This window comes from Notamacropus eugenii, chromosome 1 (assembly GCF_028372415.1).
Source record: "Notamacropus eugenii isolate mMacEug1 chromosome 1, mMacEug1.pri_v2, whole genome shotgun sequence".
NCBI classification, from domain to species: Eukaryota; Metazoa; Chordata; class Mammalia; order Diprotodontia; family Macropodidae; genus Notamacropus; species Notamacropus eugenii.
Window position 1 is genome coordinate 180,008,773 of NC_092872.1, and position 25,391 is coordinate 180,034,163.

Here is a 25,391-nt window from a genome sequence, read left to right on the forward strand (position 1 = left end):
AGATCACAGGATGAAGCAGACCATTTTCTCTTGTATTATGTTTTGTTTTGTTTTATGGTTTCTTCCACTCATTTTAATTCTTTTATTCAACATGACTAAGGTGAAAAGGTATTTAATAGGAATGTATGTGTAGAACCTATACAAGCTTGTGCACCATCTTGGGGAGGGAAGGGAGAATGAGGGGGAGGGAGGGGAAAAAAATCTAAGATACATGGAAGTGATTGTAGAATGCTGAAAACAAATAAAATAATTTTAAAAATAAAAATATTTTAAAATATTTGAATATTTTGTTTTTTAAAATACATATTTTGAGATAATTTGTTTCCCTTGTAATCATGTGTATTTTATTTAATGTGTTAAAAACACAATCTTAGCTCAAAAGTCTTAGTGAAGTTGTAAGCTTTAATAGTTAAAAACCACACTAAGGCTTTTGGGACACTTTGTATGATTCTGAGAATGGATGCATGGGCTTCACTAGACTGCCAAAGGGACCTATGGTACAAAAAAGGTGAAGAACCCACCACACTCCTCTCAAATTCTTTCCTTCTGCAAGTGGTTGCAACTAAGCCACAACAGAGTAAGCCGGAATTCAATGGGTGTCAATTCACACGACTCTGGTTATGAGAAATCCACCAGGGAGAAGAGGGGAGAGTTGGCTGGTCCTGGCTGGCTAAACAGCTAGGCATTCGGAAGAAGTTAGAATAAGTCCTTGGTGCCCTGGTTCTTCAGGGAGGAGGCATGGCTGGGAAATAAGACCCGGAGCAGGAAGAGAAAAAGCCAGGAAGGAGTAGTGGACACCCTGGAAATATCCCTAGGTTTCCTCACAGAGCTCAGCAGAGAGTTCTGTGTGCCTCAGTTTCTTATCTGTAAAATGAAGATAATAACATCTCCTACTTCCCAGGACTTTTGTGAGGCTAAAATGAAATAAAAATCGTAAAACACTCAGCACAGTATCTGGCATGTACTAAGCACCATGTAAATGTTAGTTGTTATTATTATAGTTATTGATATAGGGGGTAAAGGTTGCTTACCAACTCTTTGAAGAAGGCAGCTTCTTTGTGCTGCTCTGAGTACCGTTCATACTGATCTAATCCATCCTGCAGCTTCAGGGTTAGGGTGTCATAGTTGGCCCGGACCACCTCTAAAACCTGTAGGGGGTATGGACAACAAAAGAGGTCAGATCAGGAGCAGTCTGGGCATTCACCTCCATGCCTTTTCTCTACCTTGTAATACTTTCTGATCATTCTGTGGAAATACCCCTTTTCTTGAATTGGTGGTAGGCATTTATTTACCTGTGTGGGATGGAGGCTGGGGGAAAGAAAATATAATGACCATTCTGGAGAAGCAGGTGGAGTCATCCAAATATGTAAGACTTACAGCAGCCAGGAGTCCCGGTTCAAGAAGGAGGTAGGAAAGATACTAGGAGCCTTTGGCTTTGAAACAGAAAGGAACAATATTGAGTTGGTGCCTGCTGGAGAGAGGCTGTAGCCTCCCATGAGCTCCTCCAGAGGCAAGATGTGATGAGGTCAAGGCAGGGCGCTAGGCCAGGTGCCAGAGGTGGTTCATGAGCTCAATGAAATTTTCCTTACACTCTTGTCAGATTAAGGCTAAGATTCTCATACTTTGCAACCTGGAAATTCTGAAAACATGGCAGGTTTCTTGCTCTTACTATCTTATTTCCTAAGTGTTAATCAAATCCTTAAAAAAATTTTTTTTACATATTGTTGCTAATTTTAAAAAAGTCATGCCTCCCTAATTACCCCCCTTAACCCTTTTAATTTTTTAAAAATAATTTCTTATATTGCCTTCATTTATGAATATTTCCCTCTTTCCTCCACTACCCATCGGAGCTTCTCTTGTAACAAAGATAAAAAAAAGAAAAAAAAGCAGTTCAGCAAAACTAGCCAATGCATCATACCAGTCTGATAGTATATGTAATGCTCCATGTCCAAAGTCTTCTGCCTATGCAAAGAAGGGACGGAGTTGCATTTTCTCATCTTTTTTTCCATTCAAGGCCAACCCTGGTCATTATAATTGCACAAGAACTCTTTTTAAACAAGGAATCAAATATAATCTACAATGTAGCAACCTCACCAGGTGATATATACTTATACATCATTAGTTCCCACTATTCTAAGAGGAGGAAGGAATTTACTTATCAATTTTCCAGGACTGAGGTTACAATTCACCTTCGGTCATTTTCTTGCTATCCGTTTGCCTGATGCTTTAACTTCTAGAGCACCGAACCTTGCATGCCACCCCACTCTCAAACAAATCAGACCTGCCATTGATACTTTCCCAGAAAGGATTTAGCAATCAACTACTTAATAGTCCCAATTCGACATTCCTCCAGAGGGACTTCTGAAACCAAAATATCCCTCCAGGACTACCACAGCCCCTACAATTATTACCTCCCCCTGTTAATATGCAAGTTATTTGATGGCAGGGCCTGTATTGATTTTTGTATTTGTACCCCTATGCTTAAATAATAATAATAATAATAATAATGGCTAGCATTTCTATAGCTCATTAAAGTTAGCGTAGGGCTTTACATATGTTATCTCATTTCCTCACAACAGAAGTAGGGGTTATTATCCCCATTTTATAGATGAGGAAACTGAGACAGAGAGGTTACAGTGACTTGCTCAGAATCACACATCTGACTGTGTCTAAGGCAGTAATAGAATTCAGCTCTTCCTGATTCCCAGGCTGAATGCTTTATCCACTACACTACGAAGCTATTCTAAGTGTTAGCTCAGTGTTTGTGTTCATTCATTTGGCATATGGTTCTCTTGCTTCTTCTTTCTTCACTCTGTCCTACTTATTATGAGGCTTTCCATGTTTTTTGTAAATTCCTCATATCGCAATATTCTGTTACATTCACAATTTTATTGGCCATCCTCCAATCAATGTTTGTTATTCAGTGCCATTTACCTTTTAAAATATATGTCTCAGATTTATTCTTTTTTGTTTCCAGTTCTATCTGCTACCACAATGGGTGGTAGTGTGGAAACACACACACACACACACACACACACACACACACACACAGATACACAAGGGCATTGAGGTGAATGTCCGAGTATATATGTACGTACATATACAAATACATAACGTATACAGGTACATATCCATAGACTGAAAAGGAATGTAATGTGATCTAATTTTGAAACTGAAGTATCTTGAGCTAGTTGTTGTTTGGTGTCTCAAATATTTAAAATGTTCTGTGGCGTTGTAGGGCACTCTGGCATAGAGTTTGGAAACTTCAGGGCTAGGTTACATCATTTCAATAGTCTAGAAATGAGATGATGGGCCCCTGCATCAGGATGGTGGCAGTGTCAGGGGAAAGAAGGGGGCATATACAAGAGAGACATTTTAAAAGCAGAATCAACAGTTCTGGCAACAGATTGAGGGTAAGAAAGAGAGGAGGTGGGGTGAAGAGTACATTTTGGTATTTTAAAGTTATTTACTCTCTCTAAGGAGGAGACAATGGGATATAGTGGGAATAGTTCTAGATACTAAGTCAGAAGACCTGTATTCAAATGCCAGACCTCCATTTGCTAAACACATGACCTTGGGAAAAGTAACAAAATTTTTGAGCCTCAGTATTATCTGCAAAATGGAGATTGTAGCAACTCTTGCACTTAATTTACTTGGATTATTGCGAGATAACTTTCTTTGTCAACTGTAGAGCACTATGTGAATGTGAGCTATTTTTGGGAAATGGTACCCAAAGAGATTATAAAATCATAGAACATCATCTTTTTTTATGCTGCTGTTAACAATGTGCGCTTTGTTCCTTAAGTACATAGTCTACATATTGACATAATATTGGTTTTGGTACTAAAATAATCCAAGTTTTGATATATGACACACTCTTTTCTTATACTAAAGTATGTACTAGTCAGGCTGTTCCAGACCATTTTTTTATTCTCCACAAAAATCTGATTTCCTTCCTTGGGTACTAAGAGCTTTCCTAGTTCCTGATCATGTCTCTCCTTTCCTTCAACCACTTAGATCTAGTTTCTGGAGCATCCCAAATTTGTTATGCAGTGATTTTTGCTTCCTTCTTCCAAGGGTTGATCTTGAACCCTTTGTGGGGGTGTTCACTTTATTCATATTCCCTGTTGAGTCCCTTCATGATGGGGGTGAAGGTGCTGAGGAGGGGGGATAGACAGTTATTAGCAATTCCCCTTTCAGCCCATGGTTATTATCACCTTTTTCCTAGTGAGCTCCTAGAAGAATCCAAAAACCCCTCTCCAAACCCTTTTATGTGATATTCTGTTACACTGGAATATGGGAGCTGAGACTGACCTTTTATTTTATTTTATTAAAATAATTAATTTTTAGTTTTCAATATTCACTTCCACAAGATTTGGAGTTCCAAATTTTCTCCTCCTCTCTCCCCCTGCCCAACCCCAGACGGTATGCATTCAGATTACCCCTTCCCCCAATCTGCCCTCTTTTCTATCACACCCTTCCCTTCTCTTATCCCCATTGCCCGTATGTCTTATTTCCCAGTTGCATATAAAAATAATTTTTAACATTCATTTTTAAAACTTTTGAGTTCCAACTTCTCTCCCTTCCTCCCTCTCTACCCATCCCCACTGAGAAGGCAAGCAAATTGATAGTTATGCAAAATGAGATTGTCCTTTTAAAAAAAATAAATAAATCTGAGACATTTTAAAAGATAAATGGTACTGAATAAATAAATAAATTTAGTAGGATTGTCATTTTTATTATATTAACTTGATCTACTCATGTACGATAAATATTTCTCAAACTGCTTTAGATCTGTATTTGTGTGAAAAGTGTTTTGTAATAGTGCTCATATAGTTCCTGAATTTATCTTGGTAGGTAGACTCCCAAGCATTTATATTGTCCGCAATTATTTTAAATGGAATTTCTCTCTCTATATCTTCTTGATGGACTTTGTTGGTAATATATAGAAATGCTGATGACTTATGTAGGTTTTATTTTATATCCTGAAACTTGGTAAAGTTGTTAATTTCTCTTGAAGTATACAATACATCACCATATCATCTGCAAAGAGTGGTAGTTTTATTTTCTCACTGCCTATCCTAATTCTTTCAATTTCTCTTTTTTCTCTTATTGCTATAATTAGCATTTCTAGTACAATGTTAAATAAGAACGGTGATAACAGACATTCTTCCTTCATCCCTGATCTTACTGTGAAGGCTTCTAGCTTATCCCCATTATAGATAATGCTTACAGATGGTTTCAGACAGATACTACTTATCATTTTAAGGAAAGGTCCATTTATTCTTATGCATTCTAGCATTTTTATAGTAAAGAGTGTTGTATTTTGTTTAAAACTTTTTCTGCATCTATTGAGATAATCATGATTTTTATTGTTTTTGTGACTGATATGGCCAATTATATTGATAGTTTTCCTAACACTGAACCAGTTCTCCATTCCTGGTATAACTCCCTCCTGGTCCTAAGTGGTATACTTTCTCCTTGCTAGTATTTTATTTAACATTTTTACATGAATATTCATTAGGGAAACTGATCAATAGTTTTCTGTTTTTGCTCTTTCTGGTTTAGGTGGCACTATATCTGTATTGTAAAAGGAATCTGGTAGGGTTTCTTCTTTTGAAAAAAAAGTAATGAATTTATTTATATTTATTTCATAAATATTTATATTTATATCCCCCTCTCCAAGATGGCATGCAATCTGATATAGGCTCTATTTATACATTCATATTAAACATATTTTCACATTAGTCATAATGTAAAAAAGAATCAGAACTAATGGGACAAACCATGAGAAAGAAGAAAGGAAACATAGCAAGAAAAAAGGAGAACAAATAGTATGCTTCTATCTGTATCTAGACTCCAAAGTTCTTTCTTCGTATGTGGATAGCATTTTTTACTGTGAGTCTTTCAGAGTTGTCTCAGATCCCTGCACTGCTGAGAAAAGCTAAGTCTATCAAAATCAGTCATTGCAAGATATGACTGTTACTGTGTATAATGTTCTCCTGGTTTTGCTCATTTCCCTCAGCATCAGTTCATATACGTCTTTCCAGGTTTTTCTGACTGGCTTATCATTTCTTATAGCACAATAGTATTCCTACATTCATATGCCACAACTTGTTCAGTCATTCCCCAATTGACAGGCATCCCCTCAATTCTTCGCCACCACAAAAGGAACTGTTATAAATATTTTTGTACATGTGGGTCCTTTTCCCATTTTTTTATCTCTTTGGAGCACAGACCTAGAAGTGGTATTGCTGGGTCAAATAGTTTTATAGCCCTTCAGGCATAACTCCAAATTGTCCTCCAGAATGGTTGGATCAGTTCACCAACTATGCATTAGTGTTCCAATTTTGCCACATCTTCACCAACATTTATCATTTTCCTGTTTTGTCATGTTAGTCAATCTGAGAGGTGTGATGTGGTACCTCAGAGCTGTTTTGATTTGTATTTCTCTAATCCATAGTGATTCAGAGCTTTTTTCACATGACTACATATAGCTTTAATTTCTTTTTCTGAAAACTGCCTATTCATATCCTTTGACTATTTATCAATTGGGGAATGACTTATATTCCTATAAATTTGACTCAGTTCTTTATATACTTTAGAAATGAGGACTTTAACAGAGACACTGGCTGTAAGAATTGTTTTGGTAGGGTCCTTCCTCTGCCAATTTTTCCAAATAGTTTACATAGTATTGGAATTAACTATTCTTTAAATGTTTGGTAGAATTCTCTTGTGAATCTATCTGGTCCTGAGGATTTTTTTTTTTTTAGGGAGTTCATTGATTGTATGTTCCATTTCTTTTTCTAAGATAATGTTATTTAAGTATTCTATTTCTTCTTCTGTAAATCTGGGCAATTTATATTTCTGTAAATTTCATCCATTTCACTTAAATCTTATTGACTTCTTGATATAGAATTGCGCAAAATAGCTCCTGATAATTGTTTTAATTTCATCTTCATTGATGTGAATTCAACCTTTTCATTTTTGATACTGGTAATTTGATTTTCTTTCTTTATAAAAATAAAATTAACTTTATAAAATAAAAATAACAATAAAATAAAATGGTTTATCTATTTTATTAGGTTTTTTCCTAAAATCAGATCCTAGTTTTATTGGTTAGTTCAATTGGTTCTTTTAATTTGATAATCTCTCTTTTGAACTTTTGGATTTCCATTCTGATGTTTAATTGAGGATTTTTCTTTTTTTTCCTTTTAAATTTATTTAATTTTTAACATTCATTTTCACAAAATTTTGGGTTCCAAATTTTCTCCCCATTTGTCCCCTCCCCCCACCCCAAAACACCGAGCATTCTGATTGCCCCTATCACCAATCTGCCCTCTCTTCTATCATCCCTCCCTTCCCTTGTCCCCATCTTCTCTTTTGTCCTGTAGGGCTAGATAACTTTCTATACCCCTTTAACTGTATTTCTTATTTCCTAGTAGTAAGAACAGAACTCGACAGTTGTTCCTAAAACTTTTGAGTTCCAACTTCTCTTCCTCCCTCCCTCCCCACCCATTCCCTTTGGAAGGCAAGCAATTCAATATAGGCCATATCTGTGTAGTTTTGCAAATGACTTCCATAACAGTCGTGTTGTATAAGACTAACTATATTTCCCTCCATCCTATCCTGCCCCCCATTGCTTCTATTCTCTCTTTTGATCCTGTCCCTCCCCAAGAGTGTTAACTTCAAATTGCTCCCTCCTCCCATTGCCCTCCCTTCCATCATCCCCCCCCCGCTTATCCCCTTCTCCCCCACTTTCCTGTATTGTAAGATAGGTTTTCATACCAAAATGAGTGTGCATTTTATTCCTTCCTTTAGTCGAATGTGATGAGTAAACTTCATATTTTTCTCTCACCTCCCCTCTTTTTCCCTCCACTAAAAGTCTTTTGCTTGCCTCTTTTATAAGAGATAATTTGCCCCATTCCATTTCTCCCTTTCTCCTCCCAATATATTTCTCTCTCACTGCTTAATTAATCCTTGATTTCATTGAGAGACCATTTTTTCCCCTGAAGTATTATACTCAGTTTTGCTGGGTAGGTGATTCTTGGTTTTAGTCCTAGTTCCTTTGACTTCTGGAATATCCTATTCCATGCCCTTTGATCCCTTAATGTAGAAGCTGCTAGATCTTGTATTATCCTGATTGTATTCCCACAATACTTGAATTGTTTCTTTCTAGCTGCTTGCAATATTTTCTCCTTGACCAGGGAACTCTGGAATTTGGCCACAATGTTCCTAGGAGTTTCTCTTTTCGGATCTCTTTCAGGTGGTGATCTGTGGATTCCTTCAACTTATTTTGCCCTCTGGTTCTAGAATATCAGGGCAGTTTTCCTTGATAATTTCATGAAAGATGATGTCTAGGCTCTTTTTTTGATCATGGCATTCAGGTAGTCCCATAATTTTTAAATTGTCTCTCCTGGATCTATTTTCCAGGTCAGTTGTTTTTCCAATGAGATATTTCACATGATCTTCCATGTTTTCATTCTTTTGGTTTTGTTTTGTGATTTCTTGGTTTCTCATAAAGTCATTAGCCTCCATCTGTTCCATTCTAATTTTGAAAGAACTATTTTCTTCAGTGAGCTTTTGAACCTCCTTTTCCATTTGGCTAATTCTGCTTTTGAAAGCATTCTTCTCCTCATTGGCTTTTTGAACCTCTTTTGCCAATTTTTCAAGGTGTTATTTTCTTCAGCATTTTTTTGGGTCTCCTTCAGCAAGGTGTTGACCTGCTTTCCATGCTTTTCTTGCATCTCTCTCATTTCTCTTCCCAGTTTTTCCTCCACCTCTCTAACTTGATTTTCAAAATCCTTTTTGAGCTCTTCCATGGCCTGAGCCCACTGAATATTTATTTTGGATGTTTGGGATACAGAAGCCTTGATTTCTGTGTCTTTCCCTGATGGTAAGCATTGTTCTTCCTCACCCAAAAGGAAGGGAGGAGATATCTGTTCACTAAGAAAGTAACCTTCTATGGTCTTATTTTTTTTCCCCCTTTTCTGGGCATTTTCCCAGACAGTTACTTGACTTCTGAGTGTCCTCTCTACACCCACCTTGCCTCCAGATCTGCCCAGCCAGCACTTAGGGTCTGAGATTCAAATGCTGCTTCCCAGCTTCATGGCTTTTGGCGGGGACAGGGCTGCTATTCAGTGTGAGATTAAGTTCAGGTGCTCAGGTGGGGGCAGGGCCGCCACTCGGGCTCAGTTCCCTCAGGGGGTTTATGCAGAGACCTTCAACAATGGATCCAAGCTCCTTCCTGCTTTGGGAGCCCTTGTCTGCTGCTGCCTCCGCTGCTGCCTCCCGAGGGGGCCTGAGTTATGGGGATACCCCGCTCCCCTCTCCACGAGCTGAAAAGACCCTCTCACTGACCTTTGGCACCTATGGGTGGAGAGACCTAGGTGGCCGCTGGAGATTCTGTCCCTGAAGCCTCCTCGGATCTGCTCCTCTCAGTGCCGCGGGGCCAAAGCAGGGCTGGGCTCCACTCCAGGTCCGGGTCCAGTGTGCAACAGACCTGTCGTGTCAGTTTTTCAGGTCTCTCTGGAACAGAAATCTCCTCTGCTCCATTGTTCTGTGGCTTCTGCTGCTTCCGAATTTGTTGGGAGTTCTTCTTTACAGGTATTTTATGGGCCGTGGGTTAGGAGCTAGCATATGTGTATCTTTCTACTCCGCCATCTTGGCTCCCTCCCCCCAATTGAGGATTTTTAAACTGTTCTTTTTCTAGTTTTTTAACTGCATGCCGAATTAAATAATTTGTTCATTCTCTCTTTTATTGATGAAAGAGTTTAGAGATATAAAATCTCCCCTGATTACAGCTTTGGCTATACCCCATAAATTTTGATACGCTGTCTCATTGTTGCTATTGTCTACTGATTGCTATTATGATTTGCTCTTTAATCCACTCATTTTCTAGGATTAGATTATTTGGTTTTCAATTAATTTTTAATCTATGTTTCCATGGCCCTTTATTGAATGCAATTTTTATTGCATTACGGTTTGAAAAGGATGCACTTAATATTTCTGCTTTTTTGCATTTGGTTATAAAGTTTTTATGCCTTAATACACGGTCAGTTGTTGTATAAGTGCCATGTGCAGCTGAGAAAAAGGTATACCCTTTTCTATTTCCATTTAATTTTCTTCTGAAGTCTATCATTTCTATCTTTTCTAAAATTCTATTCATCTCCTTAATTTCTTTCTTATTTTATGATTAGATTATCTAGTTCTGAGAGGAGAAAGTAGAGATCCCCCATTAATATAGCTTTACTGTCTATTTCCTCCTGTATCTCATTTAAATTTTCCTTGAAGAATTTGGATGCTATGCCTTTTGGTGCATATAGGCTTAATACTGATATGACTTAAATTGTTTATCATACCTTTTGGCAAAATGTGGCTTCCCTAGAGAGTAATTTGGAATAATACCCAAAGGGCAATCAAATTGTGCATACCCTTTGATCCAGCAATACCACTACTAGGTCTTTATCACAAGGAGATTTAAAAAAAGGGGAAAAGGACCCACATGTATAAAAATATTTATAGCAGGTCTTTTTGTGGTGACAAAGAATCGGAAATTAAGGGGATGTCCATCAATTAGGGAATGGCTGAAAAAGCTGTGGCATACGAATGTAATGGAATTCTATTGTGCTATAAGAAATGATGAGTAGGTGCATTTCAGAAAACTTTGGAAAGACTTACATAAACTGATGCTGAGTGAAGTGAGCAGAACCAGGGGAACATTGCACATAGTAACAGTAACACTGTGCAATGATCAATTATGATTGACTTAGCTTTTCTCAGCAATACAATGATCCAAGACAATTCCAAAAGACTCATGATGAAAAATGCTTAACCACATCCAAAGAAAGAACTGGTGGAGTCTGAATTCAGATTGAAACATACTACTTTCACTTTGTTTTGTTTTTTCCTTCTGTTCTGATTCTTCTTTCATAATATGACTAATATGGAAACATATTTTACATGATTGCACATGTATAACTTATATCAGATTGCTTGCCATCTAGAGGAGGGGAAAGGAAGAGGGGAGAAAAATTTGGAACTCAAAATCTTTCAAAAAAATCAATGTTGAAAATTGTCCTTATATGTAATTGGAAGAAAATAAAATACTATTAAATACAAAACCAGTTTCTCTGCTTATCTCTTTTAAATAGGTCTATTTTTGCTTTTGCTTTGTCTAAGATCATGATTGCTACTCCTGCCATTTTTACCTCAGCTGAAGCATAATAAATTCTGTTCCAGCCCTTTATTTTACCTCTGTGTGTATCTTTCTGTTTCGAACATGTTTCTTGTAAACAACATATTGTTGGATTCTGGTTTCTAATCCATTTTGCTATTTGCTATTCACAGTGATGATTACTGTATATTTTCCTCCATCCTATCTTTTTCCTCATGTTTGTCGTTCTCTCTTTTTACCCTGTCCCTCTCCAAAAGTCTGTTTTGCTTCTGACTACTGCCTCCATTAATCTGTCCTGCCTTCCATCATCTTTCCCTTTCTCTTGCTCCCTTTCTCTCCTACGTCCCTGTTGGGTAAGAGAGATTTCCATACCAAACTGAGTTGGTATATTATTCCCTCTCTTTGAACCAATTCTGATAAAAGTGAGGTTCAAGTGCTGCCCATCAACTCCCTAAATAATTTTCCTCTCCACTGTCAAAGCTCCTCTTTGCATACCTCTTTTATGTGAGATAATTTTTTCACTTCTTCATCTCCCTTCCCCTTTCTTCCAGTACGTCCCTCTTTTTTTTTTTTTTTGAGATCATCCCATCATAGTTAACTCACAGCCATGCCCTTGCCTACTAACTAGCTTGACAAGGATAAAGTTCTTAGTAGTTACAAGTATCACCTTCCCATATAGGGAATTATATTAAGTCCCTGCTCTCCCCGCTGCACTAAGTGCTAGAGTTCCTCTTGGTCCCAGAACTACAACAAGGGCCCCTGCTGCCTGTGGTTTCATGTGCTAGTGTTTCTCTTCACCCTGAATTGAAATCCAGAGCATATGTGGACAACATAACAGGGTTCTGCACCCAGGGGCAGCAAAGGGATCCCTATAATATCTTTCTCACCAGTTATCTGAACTCTTTAGTGTCTCTGGGCTGAGAGTTCCTGAAACTGCTGCTACTGGTGTCACAGAACTCCAAGACCTCCACTGGTTTTGCACTGCACTCTAGACTGGTCCCCACCCCAGTGTCACAGATCTCTCCTGTTGACCTAAGTTGTGTTAGGCTGGAAAAATGTCTCACTCTGACCTTTTGTTGGCTCTACCACTGCAGAATTCTATTTGAGGTGTTATTTTAAAGCTGTTTGGAGGGGAATGTTGGGAAAGTTCAGCTGAGTTCCTGCCTCTATTCCACTATCTTGGCTCCACGCCCACCCCCCAACACATATTCTTAGAAGATTCTCAACCTGACAGTGTGCTGTTTTGAGGATTTCTAAAGAAAGTAAAGAGGAAGTGATCTGTTCTTGAAGAGAAGCCTCCAAGTCACTGAGGACAGGTGAAACATATAAAGTTCAGTGCCTTGATTGATACCTGGCTGTGCTATGGTTTCCCCTCTGTTGGCTCTCATCTGCCAAAGTTTGAAAGCTGAAGTTCTACCAGGTTACTTTGCCTTGTGTGTTTCAAAGCTCCCAGTTCGGGATGCCTAATTCTGGATTTACCTAATTCTGTTCATCCGTTTTATAGACTACTTGCGGCAGGAACACTGAGATAAGCCAAGATCTTGGCTTACAAATGAATGGTTCAAACCCAGGAAAAGACATAATTTTTCAAAAACAAAAGCTGCCCCTGGGGATCAGGTAAGAGAGAGCATTATTCCTCTCCCTAAACCTTCAGACCAGTACCTTCCACAAATAAACCACCTGTCCTCTGACTTCCTGTGCTAGCTGAGTCACTAAAGATAAAGCCAGTAAAAAAAGGCATGCGTGGTTCAAGGCTGAGTTGACAAAGTTTATTCTCAACACACGTTCACATTGGAACCTCTAGTTTTTAGTCTGAGGGCTTTCTGAGTCCCCCTATACTGTCTCTAACTATAATGGCCAGATGTCAGAAAATTCAGTCTGAATAGAAGTTCTCCAAAGCCCAAGGGAGCAGTCCCAGCTCAGACTTAGCAAAAACAATAAAGGGAGAATGAGTGGGTGGGACAGCTACAATGTTATCTCCCTTCTTGTGGAAGCAAGCATTCTGCCGGCAGAGCGGTCCTTAAGAAATTTGAAAGAGGTGGGCTCTAGGCCCTGATACTAACCACAAAAGGTCCCCGTCTCTTGTGCTCTACCAAACTCAGATGGAACTGCTTCTTAGTAATTGATTTTACCTAAACTTACTACCCTGGACACAGAGTGGAGACCCGGACTTTCAGTTTCACAGTACCTAACAAGCCAAGAGATGGTGTAGCCTTTCCTACCCTATCCCTCAGGGATGAGGACTTCTAATGCAGACGTTATGTCTTATATTTCTAGGCCCAATTTGGACCTCATAGCCGGAGCCAAGGTCTCATCCAGATGGGGGTGGCAAAAGCTGAGCTAATGTCTCAAACTGCAGATAGCATAGGAAACTGAAAACAGTACTGCATTTGTAGTCAGCGGGCCTGTGTTCACATTCCAGCACAACCACTAGTAAATACCTGGGAAAGTAACCTGTGTGACTTTGGGCAAATCACTTCATTTCTTTGGAACTCAAGTTTCCTCATCTGTAAAATGAAAAAGTGGAATTAAATGCTTTTAGGGTTCCTTTCAAGCTCTCAATCCTACTATACAGCACCTAGCACAGTGCCTGGCCCATAGAAGGCACTTAATAAATTAATATACTGCCCACTTGGAGGGAATCAAGACTCATACCTAGTCCTAACATACTGATCATGTGGGTTCCTGTGGCATAAATGTATTTGTATAGTGTAAGCAAAGAAGTGTTAGACTGGGAGTTGGCAGATCTGGCTTCTAGTCCTGGCTCTGACCTTGGACAAATCACTTCCTCTCTTAGGACTGTCTTGCCTTTCTTTGTATCCCAAGCCTGGCACATAGTAGGTGCTTAATAAATTTTTATTGACTGATTATTGATTGATCTTTTGTAAAATGAGCTACAAGGTTCTTTCTAGCTCTAATATTCTGTGATTTCAAGACCCATGCTCTCTAGAAAGCCATTAGATATTGCCTTTGATTCATGATAGTAATAACTAGCATTTATATAATGCTTATTATATGCCAGGCATTATACCAAACACTATACAATTATTATGTCATCTGATCCTTACAACAACCCTGAGAGGCAGGTACTATTAATATCCCCATTTTACAAATAGAGGTCAAATGACTTGCCCAGGATCACAAGTGTCTGAGACTGGACTTGAACTCAGTTCTTCCTGATCCCAGGCCCAATATTGTCTCCATTGTACCCTTACTATGCACAGAGAATTGAACTGGGAACCCTTCTAGTTATGATATCTTGGGCAAGTCATCTAAACTCTTCAGCCCTCAGTCACTCCCATGGTAAAGCTGTAAAGATTGCCAATATAAGCTCTTTGAGAGCGGGTGTAATTGAGGGTATAGCATTATCACCATGACTACAGTGAGTTTGATGGACCATAGTCTCCACCCTGAGTCACTCCTGGAGCCCATAATGGTTCTGGAGCCCAGGTACCAGTGGTGGATATGAGTCATCCAGTCCTTCAGCAGGTGGGTTGCTGCATTCGTCACACCCAACAATATCTGGGAGGAAACAGTATCCCTGAACTTGAGGGTCCAGAAAGTAGAAAAGAGGGGATGGCATACTATCATCTCTCTAGGCTTGGGAAAGTAGCTGGGTTGGGCTGGTGAATGTCAAAAAGACAGAAAAACAGCAACAGATGGTGTTTCCATGTCCCTTCAGCAATCCCGCCAACAAAACAGTGTTAATCAGGTGTGCCCACAGGCCAGTCCATTTGGGAAGAGAGACTTGGAAAATGTTCTTGTTTTGTGACAAGTGTTGTTCAGAAGTAGTTTTCTGGAGGAACTACTGACACAACAGGAACTTTCTGATACAACAAGCCAACGATATCTTCCCCAGAGGGGTCCAGAATCTACTTTTCCAGAAGGCTGGCTCCCATTCTCTTGCTACTGATCCTTCTTTAGGTTTCAGAAGCCATAGGAGGTAGAGAGAAAGGCCTCTAGTTGGGCAGCTACTAGGACTCAGAAGCTGACTTCAAAGCACAGTACAGTATACTCCAGTCTCATATTGTTCCTAGGTTTTTAAAAGCACAGATGATTCTTTCATCATAAGGAAGCTCCTCTGGATTTTTAGGAAAAACACATCCCTATTTTAAAAGGCTTATTTCAGAAGAGAATGGGAATGTTTTCCAGAAGGATATAGAAAAGGAATCCTTGATAATTAGCTCCTCCAAAAGACATTCCACTTCGCCCACCCTCAGTACACCTCCCCCCCACTAGACTGGACTTTTTTGGTTGTTGTTATCCAAAATTCCTTATCACTTCTACCTGCAGTGCTGGCATTTTGGAAAGGTGGGACAGGGATGGGTCAGAGGAAGAACCAGTATGGAGAAGACACTAGGGAACTATAGAAAAATGATTCCTGGTTAGAGAAATGAGGACATACTCTAAAATGTTTTTGTTGTTTAGCTGTTTTTCAGTCATGCCTACTGACTCTTTGTGACCTGATTTTGGGATCTTCTTGCTAAAGATACTGGAGTGCTTTACCATTTCTTTCTCCAGCTCATTTTACAGATGAGAAAACTGAGGGTTTAGTGACTTGCTCAAAATCACATAGGCCAGATTTGGATGCATGTCTTCCTGACTTCAAGCCTGGGGCTCTACTCTGCCACCTAGTTGCCCCAAATGTTTAGGATATATGAAATGGCCCATTGTCCCTAGGAAAGTATAAACCATAAGCCAATAGCTCCAGTCTTTTAAATATACATTTAACTTTCAGGATCACAGAATCACAGAATCTCAGAATTAGGAAGGATCTTGGAGGCCATCTAACCTAATTTGTACCTAAACAAGAATGCCCTCTATGTATCCCTGAGACGGGGTCAGCTACACTCTTTCTTGAAAATGTCTAGTAAGGAGAAGCCCACTCCTCTCTAAGGAAGTTCGTCCTACCTTTGGATAGTTTTCATTGTTAACAAGTTTTTCTTACACCAAAACTTAGACTTACTTCTTTGAAACTTCTACTCATTTCTCCTAGTTTTCCTCTCTGGGGTCAAATAGAACAAATCTAATCTCTCCAACATGTGAAGGCTCTTCAAATACTTTAAGACAGCTATCATCATCACCACTCATTTATATAGTGACTTAAGGTCTGCAAAATGCATACATTATCTTGTTTGAGTATCATAATAACCTTGTGAATCATAGGCCCTGTTTTAAAGATGATGAAACTGAGTCTCAGAAAAGAGGCATCTAGGGTCAGCACAGCTCAGAAATGTCTGAGGCAGGACTTGAACCCAGGTCTTCCTGATGGAGTCCAGTATTCTACCGTGGTACCAAGCTACTCCTGCTCCTTGCCTCATTACTACCTATGGTAATTAATGCTAATCTCCCTTTGATTTTTTTTTAAAGGAAAACAAAAGTTAAGCATCATATCGAATTAGAGTTAGATGGGATCTTACAGACCATCTGATCCAAATCCCTCATTTCAAAATTGAGAAAATTGAAGTCCAGGGAGATGAAGCAACCCACCCAAAGTCACACTGCTAGTAAGGTGAGCTAGGACTAGAAACTAGGTGTCCTGAATCCAAGGCCGATGATCTGCTAAAAAACAACCAAAACATACCTAGTACCTAGTTACACAGTTGTTAATGAGGAGAGTCAGAAAGAATCTTCAGGTTCTCCCATTCTTGATCAGGTAAATGAACATTCCCTCAGTAGTCTCCTATCCCTGAGCCTATATGCCAATAAACCATAGATGGAGCTGGAAGAGATCTTGGTTCAGCTCCAGCTCAAGTAGTTGCTGGGAAGAGAGATGTACTGAGTGTGTATTCATTCAGAACGCTGCTCCAGAGAGTTTGCCAAACATCGTTTGGGATATTCCATTTATTAGTCACAAGGCAAGGTAGTTCACAGAAGTACTGCCCTAAGAAGTCATTGCTATTGTGCTGACAAAGAAGGATTTTTTCCCTTCAGAGTAATTCAGATTAACATAACTCCTAACAAGAAGCCACCTTATTCCGCAGCCAACTTAGACTCCTTCCATTACTAATCACCAAGGAGAATTGCTGCAAAGCCACATACTAATGCTTTGTTTAAAATTGCATTCTGATTGCTTTAAGCTTAAGGAATTCTCTGCCTTATCTTTCTGAGCATTTTTTTCTGTACTCATAATGGGCTATAGGGCAAAACAACAAAAAAATCAGGAATGGGTAAACAAACTGAGGGTGAAGGAAGCTGGTTCAAATACCTAGGGGTCTGATGGCCAGATCAAATGTGTTATTTCCAAAGAATTAAGTCATAGGGTCATAGGTTTGGAGCTGGAAGGGGCCGCTGAGTCCAACTCCTTCATTTTGCTTGAGGAAACAGACTAAGAGAGGTTAAATGACTTGTCCAGAGTAACCCAGCTAGTAAGTATTTGAGGTAGGATTTGAACTCAAGTCTTCCTAATTCCAAGCCCAGCACTCAATTCGTAACATTCTCTTGAACTACCACACATAATGTACATACCACTAAGATTAAGCTCCATTTTCCCATCTGATTGTATCTCTCAGATCTGTTGTTACTATCTGGTCAAGTATGGATACTAGCAGGAGGTGGGAGACCTATCAGGTTGGAGATGAGTGAAGGCTAGCTAGGTAGACATGAAACCAGCTATCGAGCTCTAGTTTACTGTGCAGTTATTGGAAATGATGACAGAAAATAATGCTCATGAGAAAACCTAGGAAGTGAAAAGCAAGACCCTTCTAGTGAATGGAAAAGACATTCAGGAGGGAAAGTACAAAATCAGGGATCTCTTTGAAGCCATGAATGGAGCTAGTAGCTGGTCATGAATGTAGCCCCTGCTGTACACTCCAGTAGCAGCTTGCAAAATGAGATATGTGATTCCCATGTGATGATGTTCTGACTTGGGGGAGTGTGGGAAAGGGCATGAAGTTCTTGGGTACATAGTTAAATGCTGAGCATATGTGTTCAGGAAGATCCATACTGCAGGTAGGTTAGGCAATGAGTTTACATTTTAGGGTAAAAAGCTCATTGCTCAATTGGGTTTGTAGAGTTGGCATACAATGCTGTGTAAGAAATAGAGAGTCTATCCAGATACAATGTCACCTAGGGTTTTACTTTCATTTTGAGAGACTGCATACAATACTGTGCAAGAAATAGATAGCCTAGCCAGATACAATGCCATCTAGGGTCTTCCTTTTCATTTTCTCTGTTCTCTCTTATTTAATCTCTTTATTGGTTGGCCCCCAAAACCTTTGAGCCATTGGTTCCTTCTATAATTCTCTACTGTTGCTATCAGCCCTTGCCTAGCCCAGTCTACGTAACCCCTTATTTTAATTATATTTTAATTATTTTAAAAAAAATTATCAAGTATTTATTTTTCTCCCACCTCCTTATCTCCAGAAACAAACAAAACTCCAAAATTATTGTGATAAATATACATAGTCAATCAGAACAAGTCTCTATATTGGCCATGTCCAAACATGTGTTTTCTTCTGCATAGTTAGTTTCTCATTTGTTTGTCTGTCAAGGGATAAGGAGTATTCTTCATTATCAGTCCGCTTGAGTCACGGCTGAACAATGATCAGAGTTCAGATTTTCCAAAGTCTTTAAAAGTTGTTCATTTATACATTGCTGTTATACTATAAATTGTTCTCCTGGTTGTGTTCCTTTCATTCTGAATCAGTTCATACAAGTCCTTTTAGGTTTCTTTGAAATTATCTTTCATAATTTTTTTTTTATAGCGCAACAGTATTCCACTACATTCATAATTTGTTCTGCCATTCCTTAATTAGTGGGCTATCAACTTAGTTTTCAGTTCTCTGCTATGCTCCATATAAGATCTTCTCCTCTTTCTTTGCTCTTTTTGGTGAATAGGCCTAGCAATGGAATCCCTGGGTCAGAGGGCAGGTACAGTTTGGTAATTTGTGAAGCCTAAGTTCATATTGCTCTCCAGAGTGGCTGGGTCAATTCACAGCTCCATCAACAGTGAATACAATGTGTGTGCTTGTATTTACCATAATCTCTCCAACAACTGTCATTTTTTTTTTTTGTTACCTCTGCCAATCTGATGGATGTGAGATGGAACCTCAAGAGTTGCTTTAATGTGAATTTCTCTAATTATTAGTGATTTGGAGCATGTTTTCATATGGCTATAGTTTCTTCCCTTGAGAACGAACTTCTTGTTCATATCCTTTGACCATTTATTAGTTGGGTAATGTACATGTCCCTTTGTTTTTGTCCCTTTGTTTTTGCCCTTTTAGTTCATCCAAATAGAACTCCGGATTTTTTGAAATCACTTTTGAAGAAATAAGGCAAAATACAAAAACACATTATTATAGAGGCTAAATAACAATTAAAGAATTGCTAAGTTACAAAGGCTTAAAATATAAACCTATGAAAACCCTATAGCCATAGTGATCTATACCTTCTGTGGGAAGCTCTGCTTCCATTTAATTTCTATCTAGGCCTGACCTATTCAATGAATGGGTGTTGCCTCACCCTAAGTGAGTGCCTGCAAAGACCTTGGCCTAAAGGGCCCAAGGTCTCCCAGTGCATCCTGGGTCATCTACAGTCATCCTGAGGAATATCAGATCTCCGGATTCAGATGACTCTGGAGGAGAAGTGAGGCTGGCAACCTGCAGAGCCCTCCCTCACTCAAAACAAAATGAAGTGCAAATCATGTCATCACTTCTCTGATGGCATGGTCTTCTTCGGCAAGGAAGAATGAACACAGTCTAGGCCTGACCCTACCACACACAGCCAAGTGTACTGCCTCAGAAGAGGGAGTTTACATGCACTCAGGAGTGTGGGGCAGACCTAATGCCCAGATTCCTTTCTAGATTCAAAGCTGGAGAACTATTTCCAGTAGTCAGTCAAGAAGCATTTATCAAACCCTTACAATGTACCAAGCACTCCAGTAAGCACTGGGGATACAAAGAAAGCCAAAGAAAGAATCCCTACCCTCAAGGAGTTCACATTCTGATGAGAGATAACATGCAACAATGATGTACATACAACATACATATAATGTAAATGGGAAGTAAGTTACTTAGATTGTAGAGTTATCCTTCCCCTACCGGGGAATGTTTCACAAGTTTACAATATCCCACCTTCTGTCACATTCATAGGTATAAGATGCTTGCCAACAGTAAGGACCCCACCCAACAGCCCTAAAGGAGTAAAGCACACAGACCCCAGTGCAAGAGACAAGGAAGCCAAGCCCATGGTGCAGAAGAACAAGCTCAGAATCACTGCCAAGTTTATATTTGTGATTCATACAAACAGATCCCTCTGTCTGTCAGTCTCTCTCTCTCTCTCTCTCTCTCTCTCTCTCTCTCTCTCTCTCTCTCTCTCTCTCTCACACACACACACACACACACACACACACTCTCTCTCTCTCTCCCCACCCCCATATGTACAGTGGACTCCCATATACAGAAACTACCCCACAATGTATGTTCTCCTTTTCAGAGCTCCTACTGCCTCTGAAACAGACAGTGGCCTTCAATCTGAGGGTAGCTGACTTTAAAAGACATCTTTGTTATGAAGACACAAGACTTCTTTCCCAGCAGACAGAAATGTAACCATGGTGTCTGTTTAGAACATAAAAAATTGCTGAGACAGGCTCAGTTCAACTAAATTGAATTACCAGGGGAGCAAGATCGAGGGGACACTACACATGAGAAGTGAAACACGAGCACGCTTGTCTTCATTACACTTCTCCTTCCCAGTACTAGACGGCCAGCTACAATTTGACCCTCTGGCCACTACATCTGCTTCCTTCCTACTCTAACTCGGGCTACTAAGGCAATACAAGCACAGTGATACCAGAAACTTCCACAGGACGCTGCCTGGGGAAGAGATGGCCACAATAAATACAGAGACTTCTTGTGACTTCCCCAAGGAATAAGCATGGAATTCCCCAACATGAAGTCAGAAGTAGGAAAAGAGAAATGAAAAAAAAGATATAGACAAATTCTAGGGTAACTGATACATATCAGATAATTAAGGGGAAGCTAGGGATACCTGGAGAGAGGGAAACTCCCATGCTCTTTCTCAGTTGGCCCTCTTACCTCCAGCAGAGACAGAATTCTGGGCTGGAAGGATGCTCGGCTTAACTAGGTAGAAATGGATTTCTGATACGCTGGCATTCCTAAGCTCAGGAGCTGAATAAGCCCAGGAAGCTGCCATAAAATGCGGAATTAAAGAAGGAATCTTAATACAACTTCAAGCCCATAGAGATCCTTGGGAAACATATGATATAGGAAGAAAGGTAGGGTGGGACCGGGAGGGAACAGGAATTTCTTTAGTGTTTCACTACAGATGTGTTTTGCTGGAACTAAACAAAGGTTGGGGAAATTGCACCATCTGCCTGTGTCAGAAGTATCAAGGTTCAGGGGTTTTCTATTAGTCTTTGCTATAATGGGGCTCAGCCAAGAGTTAAGGATGTTATAGTCATCTTACTGACAACAGTTTATCAAATATACCCAAACTCCATGATCAGCCCTGCTTGGCTTTAGTTGCTCATCTGGCTGTTTAACTTTCTTTTGGAGACTTGAGATTCAAGATTTTTGCTCATTCATTCACCAAACAGGTCAAAGGGAATTAACAGCAGTTTTCTAAAGAACTGCAGACTATCAACAGTCATGTGGGGGAAAAAAGCATCTTCACTGATAGTATAAGAGAAATGTAAATTGAATAACCCTGAGGTTTTATTTCCCTCATGTCAAATTGGTAAAGGTGATAAAAGAAGAATATAGTCAATGTTGGAGGAACTGTGAGGGGAAAAAAGCATTCCTCTGGCTCCCAAAAAAGCACTTAGAAAAACAGGGTTTGCTACTGCCTTGTTACTCCAAGGGTCTGAGAACATAGTTTGGCCAGCTCCAGCTTTGAGGTAAAACACTTGAATCTGTCCAGTGGCCTCTTCACAATTAAGCTAAGTGAGGTTATAACAAATCGGTACAGTGGTACTGTTCCAGGAAAGCTTTCCCCCAATAGTTGCATCATACTATGTCAGGAAATCAATGGCTTCACCAAGTGGTGGAGCCAGAGTTAGGCACCTGCTCTTTTGTTGACAGACCTCACTTCTGAGGGCAGCACAGACAGAAAGGGAAGCAAAAGACTAACTCCCCTCTTTATGCAGAACCACACCCAGAGACAACCAGGATCAGCTGCAGATAGATCTAATATTACATGTAACAAGGCCCTGATCAAGTCTGGGAGATTTGGGGCACTATAAAGAATTCCTTCGAGCAATTGTGATCTGACTTCTTTACTGTTTTAACCTGGTTCTTCAGAGTGCTCACCACCCAAAGATGCTGCACTTGGCAGAAGAAATAAATGAATGTCTTGCTACCAAAACACCCTCCTTCAATCCTAGACAAAGGCACCCATCCCACCAGTTCCCCACCTAGCAGAAGAAGATCTGCCTCTTTGCAGTATTCCTGATAGAGATGGAGAACACTTCATTTGAAATACTTTAGAGTCAGGCAAGAAGAATGCCAACAAGCCCTTACCCTGAAGACCAAATAGATTTAAAGCTCATTTGGAGGTCAAGTTCTACCTCCAAAATTCTGACTCCCTACTTAGAATGTAAGCTCTGAAAGCAAAAATGCAACTACTTCTCTATTTCTCACAATACTTAGCACAAAAATGGGCACATAATGGGCAACAGCAACTTGCTGTTGAATAAATGAAGGAAAGAAACCTTTCCTGAGGACTCTAGCCCACAAGGAACTCTCTCTTTTCCAATTCTTCTAGTCTTTAGTGCACCTATACCACCTTAACATGGGTCCTTCCTACTCCTTGGTTGTCTCTATCCAATAAGGAATTCCTTTATAAATTGTCCTATCATTTGGTGATCCCATACATGCAAAACCTTCATACTGTCTTACTGGACTGTACCACTCTCCATTCTGCCAGTAAATTATGCTGATTCACATAATCCTGGATTGTTCACTGCTCTACATAAATATCTTGTTTCCACAGTTAGACTGTGAGCTCCTCAAGAGGAGCTATTCCAGGTGTCTCTCTTTATCCCCTAGATCACCTAGCACAATGAATTGCACACAGTAAGTATTTAATGTTTGTGATGACAGCAGAGATCCTACTACTTATTTCTCTATGTTTTCTAAATTATCTGGCTAAAGTATTTGCTAAAGTATACAGAACATATAGATGCTTAATAAATACTTGATGACTGATTAACATAGCTTTAGCCAAAGAAAGAAGAAAACTCACATAGCTTTTTTCCTTGGGAGGCCAGAGAGCCAGGTCAGGGTTAAAGAGCTGATTGTGCACATAGCACTTTTTGAAATGGGCTTATTCAAAGGGCACTTGATTCCCTGACCCTTGGGCAGAGGCTGGAGAGCCACGACTTAGAAATCATATGTGCGTGGGGTTAGGCTAGATAATCTATGAGGTCATGTTCAACGACAATATCCTCAACACTCTGATGATGTTTAAAAGCCCAAAAACCTGTCCCTGTCTCCACAAAGCTTACAACTTTGATGGGCAGTTGAGACAAACTGAAAAAGAAGCGCATTCAAAGGCATAAAAACATGTGGCTCATCTCTTTTTAAGTTTATCATACCACTCTGTCTCCTATATACTTACATTCTACTGTATTAACTATTTATGTACACATCTTATTTCCTCGAATACAGTGGAAGTTCCTTGGGAGAAGAGACGATTTTTCCTCCATTTTTGTTGCCCTAGTACCTACCACAGTGCCCTAACAAATAAGTGTTCACCATTCTTTTGAATTGAACAAAGGGCTGGGCCAGCAGGATTCGTTCCCAAAGAGTGGAGCTTGGCTATAGGGCTAGCTATGCTAGGCTGATCAGTAGCTAGGTTGGTTTAATTCCAAATCTTTTAGTGTAAGAAGCAGGAGAATGGAGAAGAAAGGCCTTTTTCTTTCTCATCTTCTCCAAGAGTTACCTTGTCTCTGTACTAGCTAGAAGTGGTGTACAAAACTGTCACTCACTGTGGACCTCAGACTACCAAGTACAGGCAGGGCTATGCACCGTGACAGGTTTTTAATGGACTGCAACAAGGACTCCATTAAAGCAAGTAACTGAAGGTGGGCCTGGCTCAGCTCTGACCTAATGTTCTCTAAAAAACAGAGGCACTGCACAGACTGAGAAAAATGGGGGAGGAAAAACTGACAACTCTCTAAATCACAGACTGTAGATTCAGTTTCTCAGAAACCAGATTTGATCCACTCTGTAGTTTTGAGGTGTGTTCAATTTAGCAATGAATGCCAACTGCATAAATTCAGCTCAGTTGTGCAGTGTACTCATTAGATAAACATCCAAAACAATCTGAGAAGATGCACACAGTGATCTTTGAACAGTCTGGTTCAAAGTCTTGCTGAACTATTTTTAGCAGTTTTGTTTTTTGGGTTTTTTTTTTTTGCATTTTGCAACAAACACACTGGCATCTCCAAAGACAATGAAGAGAAGCAATTAGATCCAGTCATTCCACAGCTAGCTGTCACCCATAGTCAACTGCTCACTTCCCTCAGGTACAATTTGGCTAATTTCCTCCTCTTATTATATGTCAGGCTGGGCCCACGTCCAGATGTGTAGGGCCTTACTGACAAACTGAGAACTAGAGATAGAAAATAAAGCATTTATGAGCTGCATGATTTCAATGCCCTCTTCCTTGACATCTCTCTATATAAGATTATAAGCTCCATGAATCAATGGATAATAAACTAAAAGCATTTATCAAACTCTTACTATATGCCAAGCAGCGCACAAAGGACTGGAGATATAAATACAAATGCTAAGCAGTTCCTTCCCTCAAGGAGCTCCATTCTAGCAGGGGGTGACCAAGGAAGGGGTGCTGTGGTTTAGGAAGTTACTAAGATGCTGAGTGGAACAATAGCATTCAAATGTCCTGTGAATACAGTTCTCAGAACTAGAGGTAGGAGGAAGGAAGGACACATGGAATGCGCTGTGGAGAGAGAGAAATATGAAGATAAGCCTGGCTGGACCCAAGGAGGAAAAGCCAAGTGGCTTAGATCCTTCTAAGCGGGGTCTCTAGTAGCTTTCATTGGAAGATAAAAACCAAGAGAGAAAGGTGTAGGGGGTGGGGACATGAGGCTGCAACGGCCCAGGGAACTGAGAACCAAGTAACACAGATCCTTCCAGCTACAGAAGTAAAGGACCACAGCTCCTCTAAATCTGGTATCTCCTTCAGTGCCCAATACAGTGCTCTGAAAACAGCACATGCTGCAAAAATGTTT

At 39.8% G+C, this 25,391-nt stretch overlaps 1 protein-coding gene across 9 annotated transcripts in view; it reads right to left on the minus strand.

Moving 5' to 3' along the window:
- The window catches only part of ARMH3 (armadillo like helical domain containing 3), a 222,638-nt gene that overhangs the window by 8,898 nt on the left and 188,349 nt on the right, over positions 1-25,391 (minus strand). For 5 of the 9 annotated variants that reach the window (XM_072620729.1, XM_072620724.1, XM_072620731.1 and 2 more), the window contains 2 exons: positions 13,618-13,683; positions 1,032-1,148 (listed from right to left, as the gene is read on the minus strand). In XM_072620729.1, coding sequence (XP_072476830.1) covers positions 1,032-1,148; positions 13,618-13,683 — 183 coding nt within the window. Of the gene's footprint in view, positions 1-1,031; positions 1,149-13,617; positions 13,684-25,391 lie in introns of those variants that run through there. The other 4 variants (XR_011969592.1, XR_011969588.1, XM_072620762.1 and 1 more) reach the window with 2 other exon arrangements.